The following is a 19,304-nucleotide window of genomic DNA, read 5'->3' as shown; positions in this document are numbered from 1 at the left end:
TAGCAAGGTTTAGAGAGTTTACAGAGGTAGCAGTAGCTTTATCAAATGTATAATAAAGGTAGTTGCTTTGTGCACATTTTGATTAACCCATTAAGACCGGAGGAAGCATCATTTGTTTGACTATTCAAAAAGTAGCAGATATACGAGCTCATAGTGCGCTATGAACTTGTAGATCTGCTATTTTTGAAAAATCTAGAAAATGTGTGCAAATCTTTGAATATATATATTTTTTTTTAAGGGAACATTTCTAAATCAAATCTTATTGCTTCTGGGGATTCTACAAATGTCTTCTAAATCCTAACAGTTGCTATGTATCAGTGGTGCTCAAACTTTTTGTATGTCAAGGACCTCCAAAAACTAAATGTATTTAAAAAAAATATATATATATATATTTATATATATATATATATTCAAAGATGTGCACACACATTTTCACGATTTTTGAATAGCCGAAAGAAGAAACAAACAGATGCCGGTTCCCGGTCCTCATGGATTAATAGACCTTGGGATGGTTGTGTTTCAATGGACGTCCTTCCTTCTGTCACAGCAGCTCACAAATGGTGCTGCCATGTTTGCACACTGTCATGACTCTCATGAGACACAAAGCGCCAAAAGGCTTTTTTTTTTTCTTCCCAGAAGAGGCGATTGAAAAATGTAAGTGCAGACTCAGGAGGATGAGTCCCCTCTTACAATGCTTCTTGTACATCTAAAGACTCTCATGAGTGGCAGTCGTTTTGAAAAAGGCTGGTGAACAGCCAATCTACGACGGCTACAGAGGGCATGTGCGGACGGCCTTGAACAATAACCGGCGGTGAGCACGTCATCTTTGCGGTCGGGTGGAAACCTTGTATGTCCAAAATTATTACTTTTTTACGGACAGACATACATACACACAAAGTCAGTCCTTGGAGTGGCTAGCACCAATAAAAAAAAATTGGCAAATTACCTGGCATTGATAACGTCCCAGCAAAGCTTTGGAAGCATGGAGGGCAAGAAATGATAATAGCACTGACACGCATCTGCCAAAATATATGGGAAACCAAGAAAAATGTACCCAATCTCCAATTATCCCCATTCCCAAGAAAGGGAATTCAAGGCAGTGCCAAAACTACAGAACCACCAGCCTTATGTTATCTGTCACGCTAGCAAAGTCATGCTGCGGATCATCTTGGACAGACTGAGGAGGAAGACAGAGGAAATTCTTTCAGAGGAACAGGCAGGATTCAGACCGAAAAGGAGCACCACCGAACAAAGCATTAAAAGCATTATTTTACACTTTGGCTATTCAAAAATAGCAGATATACAAGCTCGTAGCGCGGCACCAAGTGCCGCGCTGCGAGCTTGTAGATCTGCTATTTTTGAAAAATCGTGAAAATGTGTGCAAATCTTTGAATATATATTTATTTTTAAAGCGAACATTTTTAACTCTATTCTTTGCTTCTGGGGGTACAGTAACAAAACATTTTTAGATGGGGGTCCGCGGCCAAATACATATCATTTTGGGGGTTCTTGACATGAAAAGGTTTGAGCACCACTGATATAGAAACATACGTTTTTTTCAGAATACTGTTGGGATTTAGAAGACATTTGTAGAATCGGCTTCAGGTCTTAATGGGTTAACTTCAATACATTCTGAGTACATCTTCCACCAGTGAGTGTCAAAGGTCAAAGGAACAGACTAGCATGCATGTCTGACTGTACCCCGTGCTGTTTACATTTCTGACTACGGTAATAAAGTATTCAATCAATCATCAAAAGTAGCAAATCCAGAAGCTCCAAACGCGTCTCGAAGCGACACATTTTAAGCTTGTAGATCTGCTACTTTTGAATTTGAATCCTGAAAAATAACAGTTTTAGACATACTATGAGGTTTCCACCTGACAGAGATGATAAGACAAGTGAATACGCTCCATTCCCACACATTTCATGCATATTTGATATCTGCGGCTATGTGATGTCTTCTGTTTGCACAAGAGACTGAGGTACTCTGCCTTTATTTTTCTGGGTACACACACACCTTATGTATATTTGATATTGTTTTGTTTTAATGTAAGATTTTTTTTCCTCTATTCGTATTATTATTTAATGTAACTGCAATTCATGGGTATAGCTTGTGTAAAAAATAAAAATATATCTTTTACGTCCCCCAACAAAATAAATTGTTGAATCTGCACATATTCAACAGTCTTTGAGCATGGGTTAACCCATTCAATCCGGGAACACATCTCTGTCATTTTAGATTTGTTTGGATATTCAAAAATAGCAGATCTACGTGTAGATCTGCAAAAAAAATGTAATCGTGAAAATTTGTGAAACCAAATATTTTTAATATTTTACAAATGTTCGCTTTAAAAAATACATATATTCAAAGATTTGCACACATTTTCACGATTTTTCTAAAATAGCAGATCTACAAGCTCATAGCGCGGCACTCGGTGCCGCGCTATGAGCTTGTAGATCAGCTATTTTTAGCCAAATAGCCAAAGTATAAAATAAAGGTTATAGCTAAAATCTAAAATGACACAGATGTGTTCCCGGATTGAATGGGGTAAATAGCTTCGGTTACCCTTTTTTTTTTTTTTTTTTGTGCGCTGCTTAATTACATGTAATTATCACTAAGAGGCAGGTGTGAGAGTACAAGTAATTGTGTGTCGTGACTAAGATGCCAGCTGGGGAAACCTGTATAATCTCAGTGAGTTTCTCTCAAACAATGGAGGTCCCCGTTATTTTCATTTCTTATTACACGTGGGTGTTGTCGTGTGTGGGGCTGGGGGGCGATAAGACTTCAAATCAATATTTCAAACTTTTTGTCTCGGTTAATTAATGAACAATTTGTGGGGGGCTTTTTAATAGTGTAAATAGCAGATCTACAAGATACCAACATGTTCACGTGTTGTGAGCTTATAGGTCGTCTATGTTTGTACCACTGTACTGTACAACGAAGTACAGTAAAATACAAGGTTAAAGGGATAGTTCACCCCAAAAGAAAAAACAATCTATCTATTAGTCACCCCAAGGAGAATATTGTCACATTCCTAAGCCAATAATTTGATGACTAGCGGACCGGGAAGCAGCGGTTCCGGTAGGAGACACAAAGGAGACTTTGAGTCTCCTACCGGAACCACTGCGGGTCATCAAATTATTGGCTTAGGAATGCGACAAAAACAAAAAAAATATCCATGGGGTGAATAATCGATAGGAAAAAAAAGTAATTTGGGGGGTGAACTATCCTTTTAAGTGGTTAATTGGACAAATCAATTTAGTCTATTATAAAAAATATATATATATATTTTTTTTTGGTGTTGATTTATTGATATATAATAAATGAAAATATACATAAAAAAATGCTTCTCTGTTATTTGATTAACCTATATGAGAAAGATATATTTTCGGGTTAATTGTCCCAGCCCTAGTGTGTGTGTGTGTGTGTGTGTGTGTGTGCGTGCGTGCGTGCGTGCGTGCGTGCGTGCGTGCGTGCGTGCGTGCGTGCGTGCGTGCGTGCGTGCGCTGGCGTGTGTGCTAGCTGCACCTACCGGTCGGTCATGGTCGCGGCAAAAGACAGGAAAGGAGAAAGGAAGCACTCTGTCTGGTGAGACCTCCTTCGGACAGCCCGTCTCCTCTCCCCCCACGCCTGGGAGAGACGTCTCCTCTCCCCCCACGCCTGGGAGAGACAGGCCCGGTGAGTCAAAGCATAATAATGTGGAAAAGTGCAATAAAAAAACAGAACATGTACTTTTGGGGTCAGTGAGCAAATGTCAGCCACATACTACTTATGTATGAATACATGCAGCAGTTGCTATAAATATAAATAGACACATATCCCCTGCAGGAGGCATGTACCATGTTCTGTGAACCCTCGCGGTGCATCAAAGGGGGTTCCATTAGCGTCATACCGCCGGATAGAAATTCAATAACGGATACATTACTGGGCCATTGCATGAGAAAGTCATACTGTAGTCAATTCTGTAAGGACCATACAGTACGTACAGGCATCGTTACATGTCAAATTCTGTGTCACAGCTTTGGCCAAATGTCATCTTGTATTAACCCATTAAGACCGGGAACGCATCTGTGTCATTTTCAGATTTCTTTGGGCTATTCAAAAATGGCAGATATACAAGCTCATAGCGCGGCATTTTTTTTTTCAAATCTTTGAATATAGATTCCACAAAATGTCTTCTAAATGCTAACCGTCTTTTAAAAAAAACTTATGTTGCTATAATATCAGTGGTTCTCAAACGTTTTCATGTCAAGGACCACCCAAAATGATATGTATTTGGCCGTGGACCCCCCATCTCAAAATATTTTGTTCCAGGGACCCCCCAGAAGCAAAATTTGAGTAACAAATGTTTGCTTAAAAAAAAAAATGTATTCAAAGATTTGCACAAATGTTCACGATTTTTCAAAAATAGCAGATCTACAAGCACATAGCGCGGTACTCGGTGCCGCGCTATGTGCTTGTAGATCTGCTATTTTTGAATAGCCAAAGAAATCTTAAAATGACACAGATGCGTTCCCGGTCTTAATGGGTTAAAATTGGACTGTGGGTAGACGGGTGGTCGCCGGTAGGACATCACAAATATAATATGTTAACTGGTGCAAAACAAAATCACAAATGTCACATCCCGGGTGACGCAATGCTCTGATCAGCAATACTCGATTTTCAGCCTGTGAGGCTGCCTGAAAATCTACTACATAAAACATAGGACATTTTTAAGATTTTGCATATGCTTACATTTTCTCCACAGGTCACTAAACCTACCTAAGTAATTGAGTCAATATTGCATTACGTGGGAAAGAATTTATTTGAAATCTGTCAGACTTTTGAAATAATCCATGCTTTAAAATGCATTCAAATGCATTAAAAACATAACTTAACGAAAAAGTATAGAGCACCGAAGTCTGACGTAATTTACGCATCCTACCTGGGTTGCGTTTTTTTCCCCCATTCTGAATTCCCATAGACGTGTTTAATATCGGTTTGACTCTTATGGATATGAAGCATCAACTGACGGTGAGAAAACGCTAATGTTACTTCCGCCGAATTAGTACAATTTTCGCCAGAAACAGACTGTATCAAATATGAGTGACTGACGATCATAAACGATACAGACCCACCTCCCTGACAATATCGCTGAGACAGTTTGTTTATTTTTGGACCACAATTCTTATACGAGACGATTCTAAGATGACCCAATGTTATTCTCCATAGAGAAATTACTTCAGCGACCCAGGGGATGAACAAGTGACGTCAGGACTTCTGTACTTTATTGTGCAATGATTTAGCGATGCTGTTATCTCACACGTCAAGTCTCTTTGTGCCTTGGGAAATGGTTGACAGTAATGTCAAGTAATACTGTACACCATTAGTCATAGTCAATGGACTAAACATGCCAGACCTCTATGATCCTAAGGCATTATAAGACACTCACCACCTTTTTGTGCAGTGGGTAGCGTCTTCATATTGACTGCCAGTTTCTTCAAAGAGGCCAGTCTCCGGTCCATACGACAACGGACTGTCACCTGAAAAGGAACAGATATACATACAGTCAGTGTAGAACAGTGGTATAAAGTAACTAAGTACATGTACTCAAGTACTGTACTTAAGTACAGTTTAGAGGTGTTTTTATTTTACTGGAGAATCTCCCAATTTTCAGTACTTTTACTTCTACTCCACTACATCTCAGAGGCAAATATTGTACTTTTACTCCACTACAATTATTTGAAAACTTTAATTACTTTGAAGATTTTGATTATTATTACATTAACCACTTCAGCCCTATACATTTCGGCCATTTGAAAATAGCCGATCTACAAGCTCACAATGAATTCCGAACTTTTACTTAATAAAGGGTCTCACACAACAAGGTGAGGCTTTAAAACACAACATGTGTGTGTCTAGCATGCTGTTGGTTAAAGTAGATCATTTCACTGTTTGTACTAGTCTACTTGTAGTGTTTCTCCTTTATGTCCTTGTCAAAACACTAGAATTACACGTACAATAGACAACATTCAGCCACTAGATGTCGCACTTAAAATACTTTAAAGGTAGGGTAAGTGATATTTCTGAGTATTTCTTTTGTTTTTGTTAAAAAGGTTAAAGTACTATATTCTACTAATCATTGCTACAGAGCGTTTGTTCGGTCACAGGTCTCTCTCCAGCTCTTTAGTAAACAGAATATAGTACATTTTCAGGTACTGTAGGTGACAAAATGTAAGCCAATCGGGAGAGAGCACTGAAAATGCATGTTCTGTTTAAAGGAGGAGTTCACCCAAAAAATGACTTATTTTCTATCAATTACACACCCCATGAAGCCTTGATTTCATGGATTTATTTTAGTTTTTGTGGCATTCCTAAGACAATAATTTGATGACCGTGTGTATTTCTGGTAGGAGACACAAATAATCTACTTTGTGTCTCCCACCGGATACATAGCCGGTAGGAGACGGGAATCAAATTATTAGCTTAAGAATGCGACAAAAAAAAAAACAGAATCCATGGATTCAAGGCTTCATAGGGTGTGCAATTGATAGAAAATAAGTCATTTTTTGGGTGAACTCCTCCTTTAATAAAGCGCTGGAGAGACATGGGAGACTCCTTTTACTGAACAAACACTCAATAGCAATGAGTACTATCAGAATATAGAGCTATCTAACACTTATTTTAACCAAAGTAAATCACTTACCCTACCTTTAAGGTTCATTATTCACCAGATTCATGTCTACAGTAAATTGTATTTACAGTATAAAGCAAATGTAAAAACAACCAGAGTTGACCAATGAGCTGTACAGCATACGAATATAAAAGAAAATAACAGTTGGTTAAAACATGGGAGTTAAAACCCACACAGAAAAGGCAGCAATCCTGTAGTTTGCAACATTGCAATGTGGTGCTGCCTCCAAGCATCTCTTTAGTTTAAAAAGAAAGTACCTTACCCAGTGAAAACAGAAGCACACATGGTTAATGATGGCTGACAGCTAACAGAGGTAAACACACACATAATTCTGGACTCAACATCTGTGAAAATTATCATTTCACAATCGTACAATTACTTTTGAAGAGGAAACCTCTTACTTTCATTCCGCGGGCTGTTTAAAAAACTGTGGATGTTTTTTGGGTTTTTTTGTATTTGTTTAGGTAAACATTTTAATCAATATGACCTTCAATTCATTTTATTGTCATCACAAAAGGGAGAGAAACAAGACTGATTATCACCATTAGAAAACCTAATTACAGTGTTCGTATGGGCAATGGTGGAGAGTGACTTAGTGCATTTACTAACTGTAAGTGGAAATGAGAGGAGCATTTTGGAAAAGAAACGAACGACACTTCATGACGTTCACCTGCACATTATTTCCAATGGAATGTTTGACATGAGCAATGAACGCAGAGGAATACGTGACCTGACATTGACAAGGCAAGAGGTTCAGTTGGTGCTGTGGGGCACGTCCCTGGCTGCAAACCTACAGTACACACGTGTAGCGCTGCACTGTAAGTAACCTGAATGACTCATGCATTTATCATGGGGGACTGGAGATTATGACAGTACTACTGCCTTAATCCACTAAGACCGGGGAACGCATCTGTGTCATTTTTAAGATTTTTTGGCTATTCAAAAATAGCAGATTATGAGCTTGTAGATCTACTATTTTTTGAAAAATCGTGAACATTTTGTGCAAATCTTTGAATATATATATATTTTTTAAAGCGAACATTTGTAACTCAAATCTTTGCTTCTGGGGGGTCCCTGGAACAACATATTTTGAGATGGGGGTCCGCGGCCAAATATATCATTTTGGAGGCCCTAGACATGAAAAAGTTTGAGAACCACTGATTACAGCAACAAAAGTTTTTTACCCCCAAAAATATATATATATATTCGCTTAAAAATATATATATAAAAATGTGCACAAAATGTTCACTAAGTAAAAAAAATAGCAGATCTATAAACTTACTCGGTGTCGCACTATGAGCTTGTAGATCTGCTATTTTTGAATAGCCAATGTACCAAGATAATGGTTCAAATCTAAAATGACAGATGCCCCGGTCTTAATGGGTTAACTTAGCTTGGAGGTCAGTCGCCCAGGGTCATTGTACTGTGTGTGTGTGTGTGTGTGTGTGTGTGTGTGTGTGTGTGTGTGTGTGTGTGTGTGTGTGTGTGTGTGTGTGTGTGTGTGTGTGTGTGTGTGTGTGTGTGTGTGTGTGTGTGTGTGTACGTGTCACATCCATGGCACATGCTTATTATTTATGTATGTGTATGGTATGAATATGCATGTTAAATGTGTGTGCGTGTGCATACCCTGCGTGCAGCCTGCTGGAACAGCCTGAGTGCCCGGTGTCTGACCTGGAGCAGACCACTGCCGTGGAACTGGAAGCATGGGGTTCCTCTGGGCTCCTGAAGACAGTAGAAGAATGATAGAGGGTGAATGGTGAAAACTAGGCATGTAATGATTCAGTCAACTCACGATACGATTCGAATCACAATACTAGGTTTTTCTTTTGCCAGCAGAAAGACTATCATTCAATCTGTAATAATGTCTGTTTTTGACTATGGGGATGTGCTGTACTGTATTATGCATGCTTCACTCTCCACACTGAAGGCTCTCGATGCAGTCTACCACAGTGCCCTACGTTATTATTACTGCCGATGATTATCTCACCCATCACTGTATTTTATATGATACAGTGGGTTGCCCATCTCTCGCAGTCCGTAGAGAGCACCATTGTATTTTATTTATAAGGCCTTGTGTGGTAAGCTTCCTTTGTACCTATCTTCGCTTTTAGAACCACAGGTTACTGGACATTCAACACGTTCACAAGCACACATTAGATATACCAGTCCACGTAAGAGCAGTGAACAAGGAAAGACCGCTTTCATGTATTATGCTTCACACAAATGGAACAAACTTCAGGACTCTCTGAAACTGGTGTGATTGGTCTCAATAGAGACATTTACGGTGATTCTTGAGGACACACTACATAATGACTGCACCCGTTTCATGTAACACTATATTTATTGGCATCTTCTCTTATTCACTTTTCAATACAGTAGCAAATGAAACTTTTTTTTAACAATTCTCTTACAAAGATCCTGTATTTTCTTCTTTTTTTTGTCTTGTCTCGATTGCGCCCTCTGCTGTTTTGACGCCGAGGAGAAGAGGAGAAGAGAAGAGAAGAGAAGAGAAGAGAAGAGAAGAGAAGAGAAGAGAAGAGAAGAGAAGAGAAGAGAAGAGAAGAGAAGAGAAGAGAAGAGAAGAGAAGAGAAGAGAAGAGAAGAGAATGTTGTAAAATAAACAGTTCATATTCACCTGTCCAGCTTCACAGAGCACCCTTCTTGTGGAGAGTTTAGTCTGGTCCAAATGTACTTCATCCCTCAAGTCTCCTTTCTTTACCTATAGAGACCATTATAAGATCAGTTTGTTCAGAATAACACTCTTTAACGACTAACATTAAAGGACGACTTCACCGCTTTTCAACCTATCTTCATATAATAGGTCCTCACTAATACTCATGATAAAATGGTACAGTTTTTTTCTACTCGGTCTGTGTCTCAGAGGAGGGCTGTGGACAGTTCAGAGTCCCGTCTACCAGTGACATCATCAATGGGGAATCCAAGCTAATAGAAACTTTCTATTCCTGGAAAGTTGCAATGCAATAAAAGAAGCCATTGTTCTCGTGTTAATAAAAATCGAAATAAAAAATGTGAAATCTTGTTGGGAAAAAAAATCATGCCTAACGATGATGTCACTGGTAGACAGGTTTCTGGACTGTCCACAGCCCTCCTATGAGACACAGACCAAGTAGAATTTTTTTTTTACCATTTTATCATGAGTATTAGTGAGGACCAATTATATGAAGATAGGTTGAAAAGCGGCGAAGTCGTCCTTTAAGTACCTGCATGCCTTTACTGCAACACTGACCTATTTACTGACCTATTCCACAAAGAGTATTTTCACAGTTTACAGTGCAGTGCTTGACCTGCTAACTTAAATGCGTTTACATTGCGTTCTCACTAGCGGTGACAAAGCTACAAAACGCTTAATGCGTGGCCGTGGCCAGCCGCGTTGCTGCAGAATTGCCGTTGAGGCGTTTCTCAAGCCACACTGTGAAAATGAAAACGGTTAGGGTTAAATATCACAGGGAACTGGCTAAACTTTAGCCGTTAAAAGGCAAGAATAGACTTTTCTTCCATTTCCAGAACAGAGCAAGAAATTGTGTGGAGAGAGAAGAGGAGTGGGAACATTTTCCATTGAACATGACATACCGCTTTTTTACTCATAGTATCAGCAGGATACAGTGATGAAAATGGGGTATGGCTGTGATGTTTTGTTCTATTACTCTATGTTGTTTATTGGTTCTATGTATGTATCATGAGCCAAAATACATCTTGCTGTTGTGCTGTGTCGATATACTGTATACGTTGGTAACATTTTGGGTACACATTTATATTATATATATATATATATATATATATATATATATATATATATATATATATATATATATATATATATATATATATATATATATATATATATATATATATATATATATATATATATATGGCACCTGAATTTCTCCACAGAGATCAATCAATAAATGTCTATCTATCTTCTATGTGCCAAGTGACATGACATATCTATCAAACCTTAGTCATTTCGTTTTTTTAGTTGGTTGAAGTGCTAATTAATCTTCTATTTGTTTCATTGTTGTTGGTCCAGTTATTGATTTGACTATAGATTTTGTTGTCTCAGACATCATCTGCCACTGAAGCTTACTCCCTTTCCTCTCTCTCTATCTGACATCAATTATCTAGCATCCAGATAGTCAATATCACGGCACTGACTTAACCCATTAAGACCTGATGCCGATTCTAAATCAGTGGTTCTCAAACTTTTTCGGGCCAAGCACCCCCAAAATGATTTGTATTTGGCCACGGACCCCCATCTGAGAATGTTTTGTGCCATATATGCCCATATACTGATATCAGGGATCTCTATGGGCATAAAAGGGACACAGACATATGGTTAAAACGGGTGCTATGACAACGGGTATAACGGGTATTGCATAACAGTGGAGCATGCATTCCCTATTTTCATTGTTCCTAACTTGCATCGTTCCCAAGTAGGCCGGTGCCTGATGGGCACAGGTCTAGTATAGAGCACCGAAGTCTGACTTCATTTACACATCCTACCTGGGTCGCGTTTTTTTCCCCCCGTTCTGAATTCCCATAGACGTGTTTAATATCGCGTCAAATAAGAACTGTGTTCCAAAAATAAACAAATGACACCGGCGGGTTTACTCATATGGATATGAAGCATCAACTGACGGTGAGAAAATGCTAACGTTACTTCTGCCAAATTAGTTACATTTTCGCCAGAAACGGACTGTATCAAAAAACGATACAGAGCCTCCTTCCTGACAATATCGTAGAGACAGTTTGTTTATTTTTGGACCCCAATTCTTATATGAGACGATTCTATGATGACCCAATGTTATTCTCCATAGAGAAATTACTTTACCAACCAGGGGATGAACGAGTGACATCAGGACTTCTGTACTCTACAGCTAAAATCTAAAATGACACAGATTCTTTCGCGGTTTTAATGGGTTAATAATCAAGTCTATCTTTTCCAGTTCTGTTCAAATATTATGTGAACAGAACTGGAAAAAGATAGACCTACTGTACATAAGAAATGTGTGAGGACAGCGTACTACATATTGTATTATACGGTGGAATATATGATCCAAAATGTAGACACAGTGATAATGAGGGAAAAAGTTCATCTCTTTTTAGTTTTTGGAGGGGGTGGTGGTGGCAATGTGGATTTAGTATTCAGAGACTAATATAAAAGGCAAAAAGAACATTTTATGATTATGGATGGCTGCTGCATGGCCTCGACGAGAGATCTTGTTCAAACAGAAATGTGTTGTAAAATCCTGAGCGTAGATTTTTTACTCTGATTGTAACACTGTATCACTGGTGACCATATATCGTTGTTGTCGGGCAGAGCCCTCTTATCTCCATATTCTAATTATTTTTTTGTAAATTAACGCCCTACTTGATCATACTACAGCGCCACAAAAAGCAGATCCACAAGCTTGAAACGCGGCGCGAAGCGACGCCTTTCGAGCTTGTGGATCTGCTACTTTTGCTTTTTCTTTATCCTGAAAAGTAACAGTTTTGAACATATGAGGTTTCCACCCGACAGACGATATCATACAACTGTCTGTGTCCAATGGTCATAAATCATCTCAATGTGCTGTGAGCACACTTAATATTCATGTTAAAACGTGTTCAACTGGCAAACATTTTGGTGAAATTGCATTGTGAGCTTGTATTTCGGCTATTTTCGCCAGAGAGGTTTTGTGAAGAAGGGAAAAAAGGGGCCTCAAGTACTAAACAGCTGGTGGACCCCCGGTCAATGAAATATACAGGGTTTACTACAGTAAGTGGTTTAACTGGAGACAACATAAGAACCATATACATTATGTGCCGTTTATGCACGGTAAAGATAGATAAGCTGAATGTTTGGCTGCGCGCGCGCGTGTGTGTGTGTGTTTTATAAACAGTCAAAAGTGGAGAGGAGATGCAGGAGGAAGTACTGTTAAGTGTCCATGTGACTTCTGTCAACTGTTCCCACACACACACACACACACAGGCACAATGCACAAGCACGCACACAAACACGTGCAAGCATGCACACACACACATGAATATGTAAATATTTCACCCGCGGGACATTATCCTGGCTTAAGATGCTAATTTCCATGGCGGATCTCAATAAAGTCAGTCAGAGGATGAGCAGAGAGAGGGAGAGCAACAGACACACATAGCCCTGTGTGCTCACATCACCTAAACCTCTGTTTTCCATAACTAATAGTGTAATGCTGTGCATGATCATAACACCAGAGGTTCCAGGCAGCAGGCACCTCGTGTTACCTCGTCCAAGAAGCAATGTTTTAATGAGATGTTTTATTTATAGGTCATTATCTCTGTGGAACAACCTGCCTCTGAACCTCTGCAGCACGTACAGTAAATTAACCTTTTTTAAATAATCTTATGTAACACTCCAAATTGTGTTGTTATTTCAGGCATCTCATTAGTCAGTCATTATTATTATTCTTTCCATATTTTTTATATTAGTTGGTTTATATTATGTGTTGTGTGTGGGGTACTGACTTATGTTTGTAATTGTATTTGTTTGTATGTATGTTTTTATGTGGACCCCAGGAAGACTATCTGGTTGCTATGTCCAGTGCAACTGTGGTACAACCTCCACGAAAAAAAAAACAGGTTTTCTAGATCAGTGGTTCTCAAGCTTTCACATTTCAAAGACCCCCAGTTTGGTATGCATTAGGCCACGGACCCCCCATCACTCTGAGTGTACAAATGGGTCCATTTGGTTCCATTTGTACACTCTCAGAGATACAGACCTGTACAGTTCCATTTGGTTCCTAACTAGGCCTATCGATCATTTTGCTGCAGGGGGTCCTTGAGGCCCCCTCAAGGACTCCTTGAGGGCCCCTCAAGGACCGCCTCAAGGACTCAGAGAACCACTGACCTAGATATTGAATGCGTGCATGTGCTGATGTAAAAAGATATCATGGTGATGACTTTTAGATCGTCTCTGAATCAAACATTAATGCGATTCTTCATTGTGATAATATGACATTCATTCAGTCAGCATGGAGGTGCTGTGTTAAATCTTCATGAGAGTCCCGTAGAAGGTCTATACTGTTAGAACAGTGGTTCTCAAGCTTTTTAAGGCTGCGACCCCAAAAATATTTGAACTGGGGACACCCCCACCCCGACAAGCACGTGGAATTGTAGGAGTTGAGGCATTATATTTTTGACTCGGTTCCACAGATAAATCTTGTGAAAATAGCCAAACTACAAGCTTGTTTGTTTTCACAATGTTTGCCTCTTTTTTTAATGTAATATTTGACAATTTGGCCAATTTGGCATTAAAAAGGTCTTTAACACTTAGCCTGCTCTAATTATTTCAGATTTTTTGCTGTTTTCTGCCAGAGATTTTTCATTGAAATTAAAAAAGTACTCAGGAGCCGAGATACAGAATTTTTAAGTTTTTAGTTAACAAGGAAGTGGATAGGAGTCTAGATCTTCGAAAAATCTCCTTGGTCTTTGGGTCAAATTGAAAAAAAAAAAAAAAAATTTTTTTTTTCCTCAATTTTTTTCAATTGTTTCAATATGCGATCTTGGCGGCCAAGTGCGCTATTTAATAGATCACATTTATGCGTGATTGGCAGAAAATGAGTCAAGGTCATTAAATTGTAACTTTAGAAATGTGCAGCTACCCTGCTATACACTTACACTGTATACTGGTTTGTTTACTGTCGAGTGAGAAAACAATGTTGCACATTAAGCAAGTCATCTGGGGACCTCCCAAAATCGACCTACAGGTTGAGAACCACTGCTGTAGAAGATCTATCCTGTGCTCACATCAAAAGTAGGAATTTAAAAATTCCCCAAAAGGTAGCACATCCAAAATGTTAAATCCATGGAGGACAAAGCACGCACATTTCCACTTTTTTTATTGACACACACCAATAAACGCACGCTTACACGTTTCGGCTATGAGCCTTGCTCTGATGAAGGCTCATAACCGAAACGCGTAAGCGTTCGTTTGTTAGTGCGTGCCAATAAAAAAAAATGTGGATTTCTTTTATTCACACTTTTGATGTGGATACTGGATTTTGGGTCTAGCACTCCACTGAGAAACCCCGTTGTCGATGCGCAACTTCTATTTCTTATTTATCTATCCTGTGCTGTATGATTCTTTATGCTTTATGAACATTGGGAAATAGAATGCCAAATGTTTCCCTATTCAATAACCGCCCGTAGCAACAAATAAACAAGTCTTACCCTGTATTCATACAGAGCCATCTCTCTCTCCTCCAATATCACTCTCTTGGTCTCCTCTGACACGGGGTCTTTGCCCAGACGAACGTGCCTGAATAAGAAACGAAAAATGGCTTTAATCTAAAATGTAAGGGCAACAAAGTGCATGATGATGAAATGATGAAAGAGAATAGCACGTCACAAAGGGATTCGTGTCTATTTAGCGATCCTGATTGCCTTGCTCTGGGTCAAAACTGCAAGCAACAGATTATGACAAAAAAATAGCAAAAAACTAAGGATGAATTCCAAAACAGAAATTGGACAGCCTTGAAGAAAAATAAAACTGTGAAACAAAAACAGCATGTTAAAGAGTAAAGACCCGTTCCACTGGCTTAAAATCCACTTGGCATTGTTGTCACTGTGTGAGAATGATGCCAGCACTCATGTTCTGTCCTTCAGGCACTTATATATTTTATTGAAAAAGACAGGCAACACGGTGTACCATGTTGGCTGTCTTACTTTAGAATACGATGTCACATAACCGCGTAAAAAAACAACAATGGAATGGGTCTTTACTCTTTATAGTTGTTGTTGAAGTGAAACCCACCATCTGAGGTGGTTGGCTCTCTCCTCCCGGATGTCCTGCTGGACTCGCTTCATAAACAAAGCCTCCTTCACCTGTCTGGTCTGCACATCGGCCATGATGCCACACGATATGGCTGAAGACAAGACACATACTGTAGCCATACAATAATACACACATCCTGTACATGGAGGGCAATGGTCATTTAGAGCAACAATCAAAGAGATGAAAACTGAAGTAAAGCAAGGACACTATGAAATAATGCGCATAAGAGATATGCATTTGCAATTTGCGGCAAACTGTATGTCTTCTTTGTAAAAAATAAAGTAAACGTATATTTTTTTTGTAACTGTGGTCTTAGGGGCCCTTCATCTGACAGACTGTAATAGCCAATATTATTACAATAATGTAAGATATTACTTAAGCTATTAATAAATATTACATTAGATTCACACTAGGATAAGCAGAAGTTAAATGAACATGAGTCTGTGGTTGAGTGTGGGGGGGGAGACCGACCTTCCCTCAAGTCTCTGGAGGTCAGTTTATGGGTGGATTTGATCAGCATCTTGGCCACTCCCGCAGGGGTGGAGACATCCAGAGGAGGCTTCGGCCCAGCAGCCTGCTCTCTCACAGCCTAGGAAACCATTAACCACATGAACCCAAGCGTCCCTATTCGGGGGGCATGTCATAATAGGTGAACATTCAGCTGTCCCATAGCTTCATTTTGATTGGCTTGGCAGCAGATTTGAACGGGAAATACAAATCGTACCTTTAGTTTACAGTGTGCGTCTTCCCGTTCAAATTGGCAGCAGAGCCAATCAAATGAAGCTATGGGAAAATGAACAGGAAACGGGTATGCCACCCTATATACAGAGCCTACAACATAACGTTGCTGTCGGGCAGAAACCTCTTAACTCCATATTCTAACGTTTTGAGTTTTTTCGTAAATAACCGCCTTACTTGATCATACTACAGCATCACACAAAAGCATCAAAAGTAGCAGATCCACAAGCTCGAAACGCAGCACGAAGCGATGCGTTTTGAGCTTGTAGATCTGCTGCTTTTGCATGCTTTTGAACGTGACTCCTGAAAAGTAAGAGTTTTGGACATGTGAGGTTTCCGCCCGACAGACGATAACCTACACTGAAGACATGACTGCATATCTTTATTATTCTGTGAAACAAGGGAAGTGATATATATAGAGTTCTGTACCTTCAGTTTGTCTGCCTTCTTGGTTGGCCTGCGTCTGGTTGGGACTAGGGGAGGCACTTGGGGGGCGGGTGAGGACCCTCTGCGCTCAGACGCTGCTACATCTCCTTGAGCCAGTCTGCTCTCCAGCTTACTGTGACACAAACATAATGGTACCCTTCACTGTCAAACACACCAAGGTGAGAATAATAGAAACCCTTCACTGTCAAAGACACCAAGGTGAGTATGATAGAAATATCAGATTTCTGTCCACTCATAATATGTGTCGGAGATTCATTTGGTTTCATTCATTATTTTACTTGTATTTTATTAGGTTCTCTTTAATTTAAGTTTATTTGACATGGATGATATCCATGACAAATAAACGTAAATCAAATCACAATTACATTGGACAAACCAGATGAATTGCTTTAGTGTTTTAGCATACATGCCAATCCTCAACACCTGTCCACAGGAGGCTTAAAACAACAACAATAGAGAAAAGTGTGCAGTTAAAATACAGGGGACATAAATAAATAGCACATTATTGTGGACAATACCACACTTGCATTTCAATGCTTCTACCTGTATGAGAAGTGACAAATAAACCCTGTTGATTCTTCATTCGCTCTGGGACACACTCAGGAACCAAGGACACACCTGCAGTAGTCTTTTCATCCAAACAAACATCACCTCATCCCAACAAACATCACCTTTTGTAATAAGTAACACATTTACTACAGCTTTAGCCAATTGTCAATATATTCCTGTATGCATTATGTCATATTCATACTTTATATGAAAGGGAGAAGTATACTTCATCCATATTTGATTAGCGCTGTGTGTGTGTGTGTGTGTGTGTGTGTGTGTGTGTGTGTGTGTGTGTGTGTGTGTGTGTGTGTGTGTGTGTGTGAGAGAGAGAGATAGAGAAAAAGCTGAAAGACATGCATCTCCCAGGCGACCTACTAGGCTGGGTGCTGGATCAAAAAAGTAGAGTTGACAATAACAAAAACATGCAATTTAATTGGAAACGTTTCGAGCAACCCAGCTTTTCCTCCGTCCTTCACCTGTGTGTGCCACACACACACACACACACACACACACACACACACACACACACACACACACACCTACAATTATTTGAAAACTTTAGTTACTAGTTCACTTTGCAGATATAAATTATTATATTATAAAACATACATTAACCACTTTAGCCCTATTTTATACATAGGCTATTTGAAAATAGCAGATCTACAAGCTCGCGTGTTGTGAGCTTGTAGATCTGCTATTTTCAAACATTTTAGTACTTTTACTTTTGACTAGGAGGAGACTGGCACATAAAAAACAACAGCATTGGTCTAGTAATTCATATCTCCTCATCTCTCTGTTCTCTCTCGCTCAGATTTGTCTTCTGACACATTCACAGTCATCCTTTCATTTGGTGGCGTTGTGGGGGGAACAACAGAACAGTGAGGGGAATCATGGCTCACATGCATAGAAAACACTGGGCACAAAGCATAATCCATCTCCACATCGTCCACAGCGGCAGCCGGCGAGTTGTTTTTCATGAATTATTAACTCCTGGCCGAGATAACACCGCAACCACGGGACAGCATACCACCACTGAGTGATGGATAGCACCGGGCTTTCTCATGGGAACCGACTTAACCCATTAACACCGGGAAGGTATCTGTGTCATTTTTAGATTTCTTTGGCGATTCAAAAATATTTTTGAAAAATCTTGATTTTTTTTTGCAAATCTTTTTGAATATATATACTTTTTTAAGCGAACATTTGTAACTCAAATCTTTACTTCTGGGGGTCCCTGGAACAAAATATTTTGAGATGGGGGTCCGCGGCCAAATATATATCATTTTGGGGGGGCCTTGACATGAAAAAGTTTGAGAACGACTATAGAAACAGGATTAGGATTTAGAAGACATTTGACAAATGTTTGCTTAAAAAAAATACATATTCAAAGATTTGCAAAAATGTTTTAAAAAATAGCAGATCTACAAGCTCATAGCGTGGCACTCGGTGCCGCGCTATGAGCTGGTAGATCTGCTATTTTTGAATAGCCAAAGAAATCAAAGAATGACACAGATGCGTTCCCGGTCTTAATGAGTTAAACATTAAGGTTCTATATTACTGTTCAGTGGCATTTTGATGTCTGAATGAGTTGTCTACACTGTAATATAACTGTAGAAATGGCCAGTAGGGTTCCATCTTCACAATCTCCAAATTAAATGAGCACTCAGGATTTGGCAGTGTACTGTAGTTGCTGTCGGGCAGAAACCTCTTATCTCCAAATTTTAACTTTGTTTTTTCGTAAAGTCACGCCCTACTTGACCATAGTACAGCGTCACACAAAGCTATTTTCAGGGAAGTGATGTGGTGTAGTAGAGCCACAGACCCCAGGGCAAGCCTGCTCGATGAAGAGGGTTTTTAAGTGGTTAAATTAAGACCTGAAGCCGATTCCATGTGTCTCCTAAATCCCAACAGTATTATGAAAAACGTATGTTTCTATATCAGTGGTTCTCAATCTTTTTCATGTCAAGGACCCCCAAAATTATATGTATTTGGCCGCGGACCCCCATCTCAAAATATTTCGTCCCAGAAGCAAAGATTTTAGTTAAAAATGTTCACAAATATATATATATATTCAAAGA

At 39.3% G+C, this 19,304-nt stretch overlaps 1 protein-coding gene across 1 annotated transcript in view; it reads right to left on the bottom strand.

Moving 5' to 3' along the window:
* cfap221 (cilia and flagella associated protein 221) overlaps window positions 1–19,304 on the bottom strand; it is a gene marked incomplete at both ends in the record, with an annotated part of 50,095 nt that overhangs the window by 20,164 nt on the left and 10,627 nt on the right. Inside the window, 8 exons of the mRNA XM_084050951.1 lie at window positions 3,534–3,661; window positions 5,433–5,523; window positions 8,301–8,396; window positions 9,310–9,393; window positions 14,889–14,976; window positions 15,472–15,583; window positions 15,964–16,081; window positions 16,660–16,789. Of these exons, the coding sequence (XP_083907077.1) occupies window positions 3,534–3,661; window positions 5,433–5,523; window positions 8,301–8,396; window positions 9,310–9,393; window positions 14,889–14,976; window positions 15,472–15,583; window positions 15,964–16,081; window positions 16,660–16,789 (847 nt within the window). The remainder of the gene's footprint in view (window positions 1–3,533; window positions 3,662–5,432; window positions 5,524–8,300; window positions 8,397–9,309; window positions 9,394–14,888; window positions 14,977–15,471; window positions 15,584–15,963; window positions 16,082–16,659; window positions 16,790–19,304) is intronic.

Source organism: Gymnoscopelus microlampas (genome assembly GCF_963454915.1).
Source record: "Gymnoscopelus microlampas genome assembly, chromosome: 24".
NCBI lineage: Eukaryota > Metazoa > Chordata > Actinopteri > Myctophiformes > Myctophidae > Gymnoscopelus > Gymnoscopelus microlampas.
Note: the sequence above shows the minus strand (reverse complement) of the source record. Positions and strands in the feature narration are given on the sequence as shown.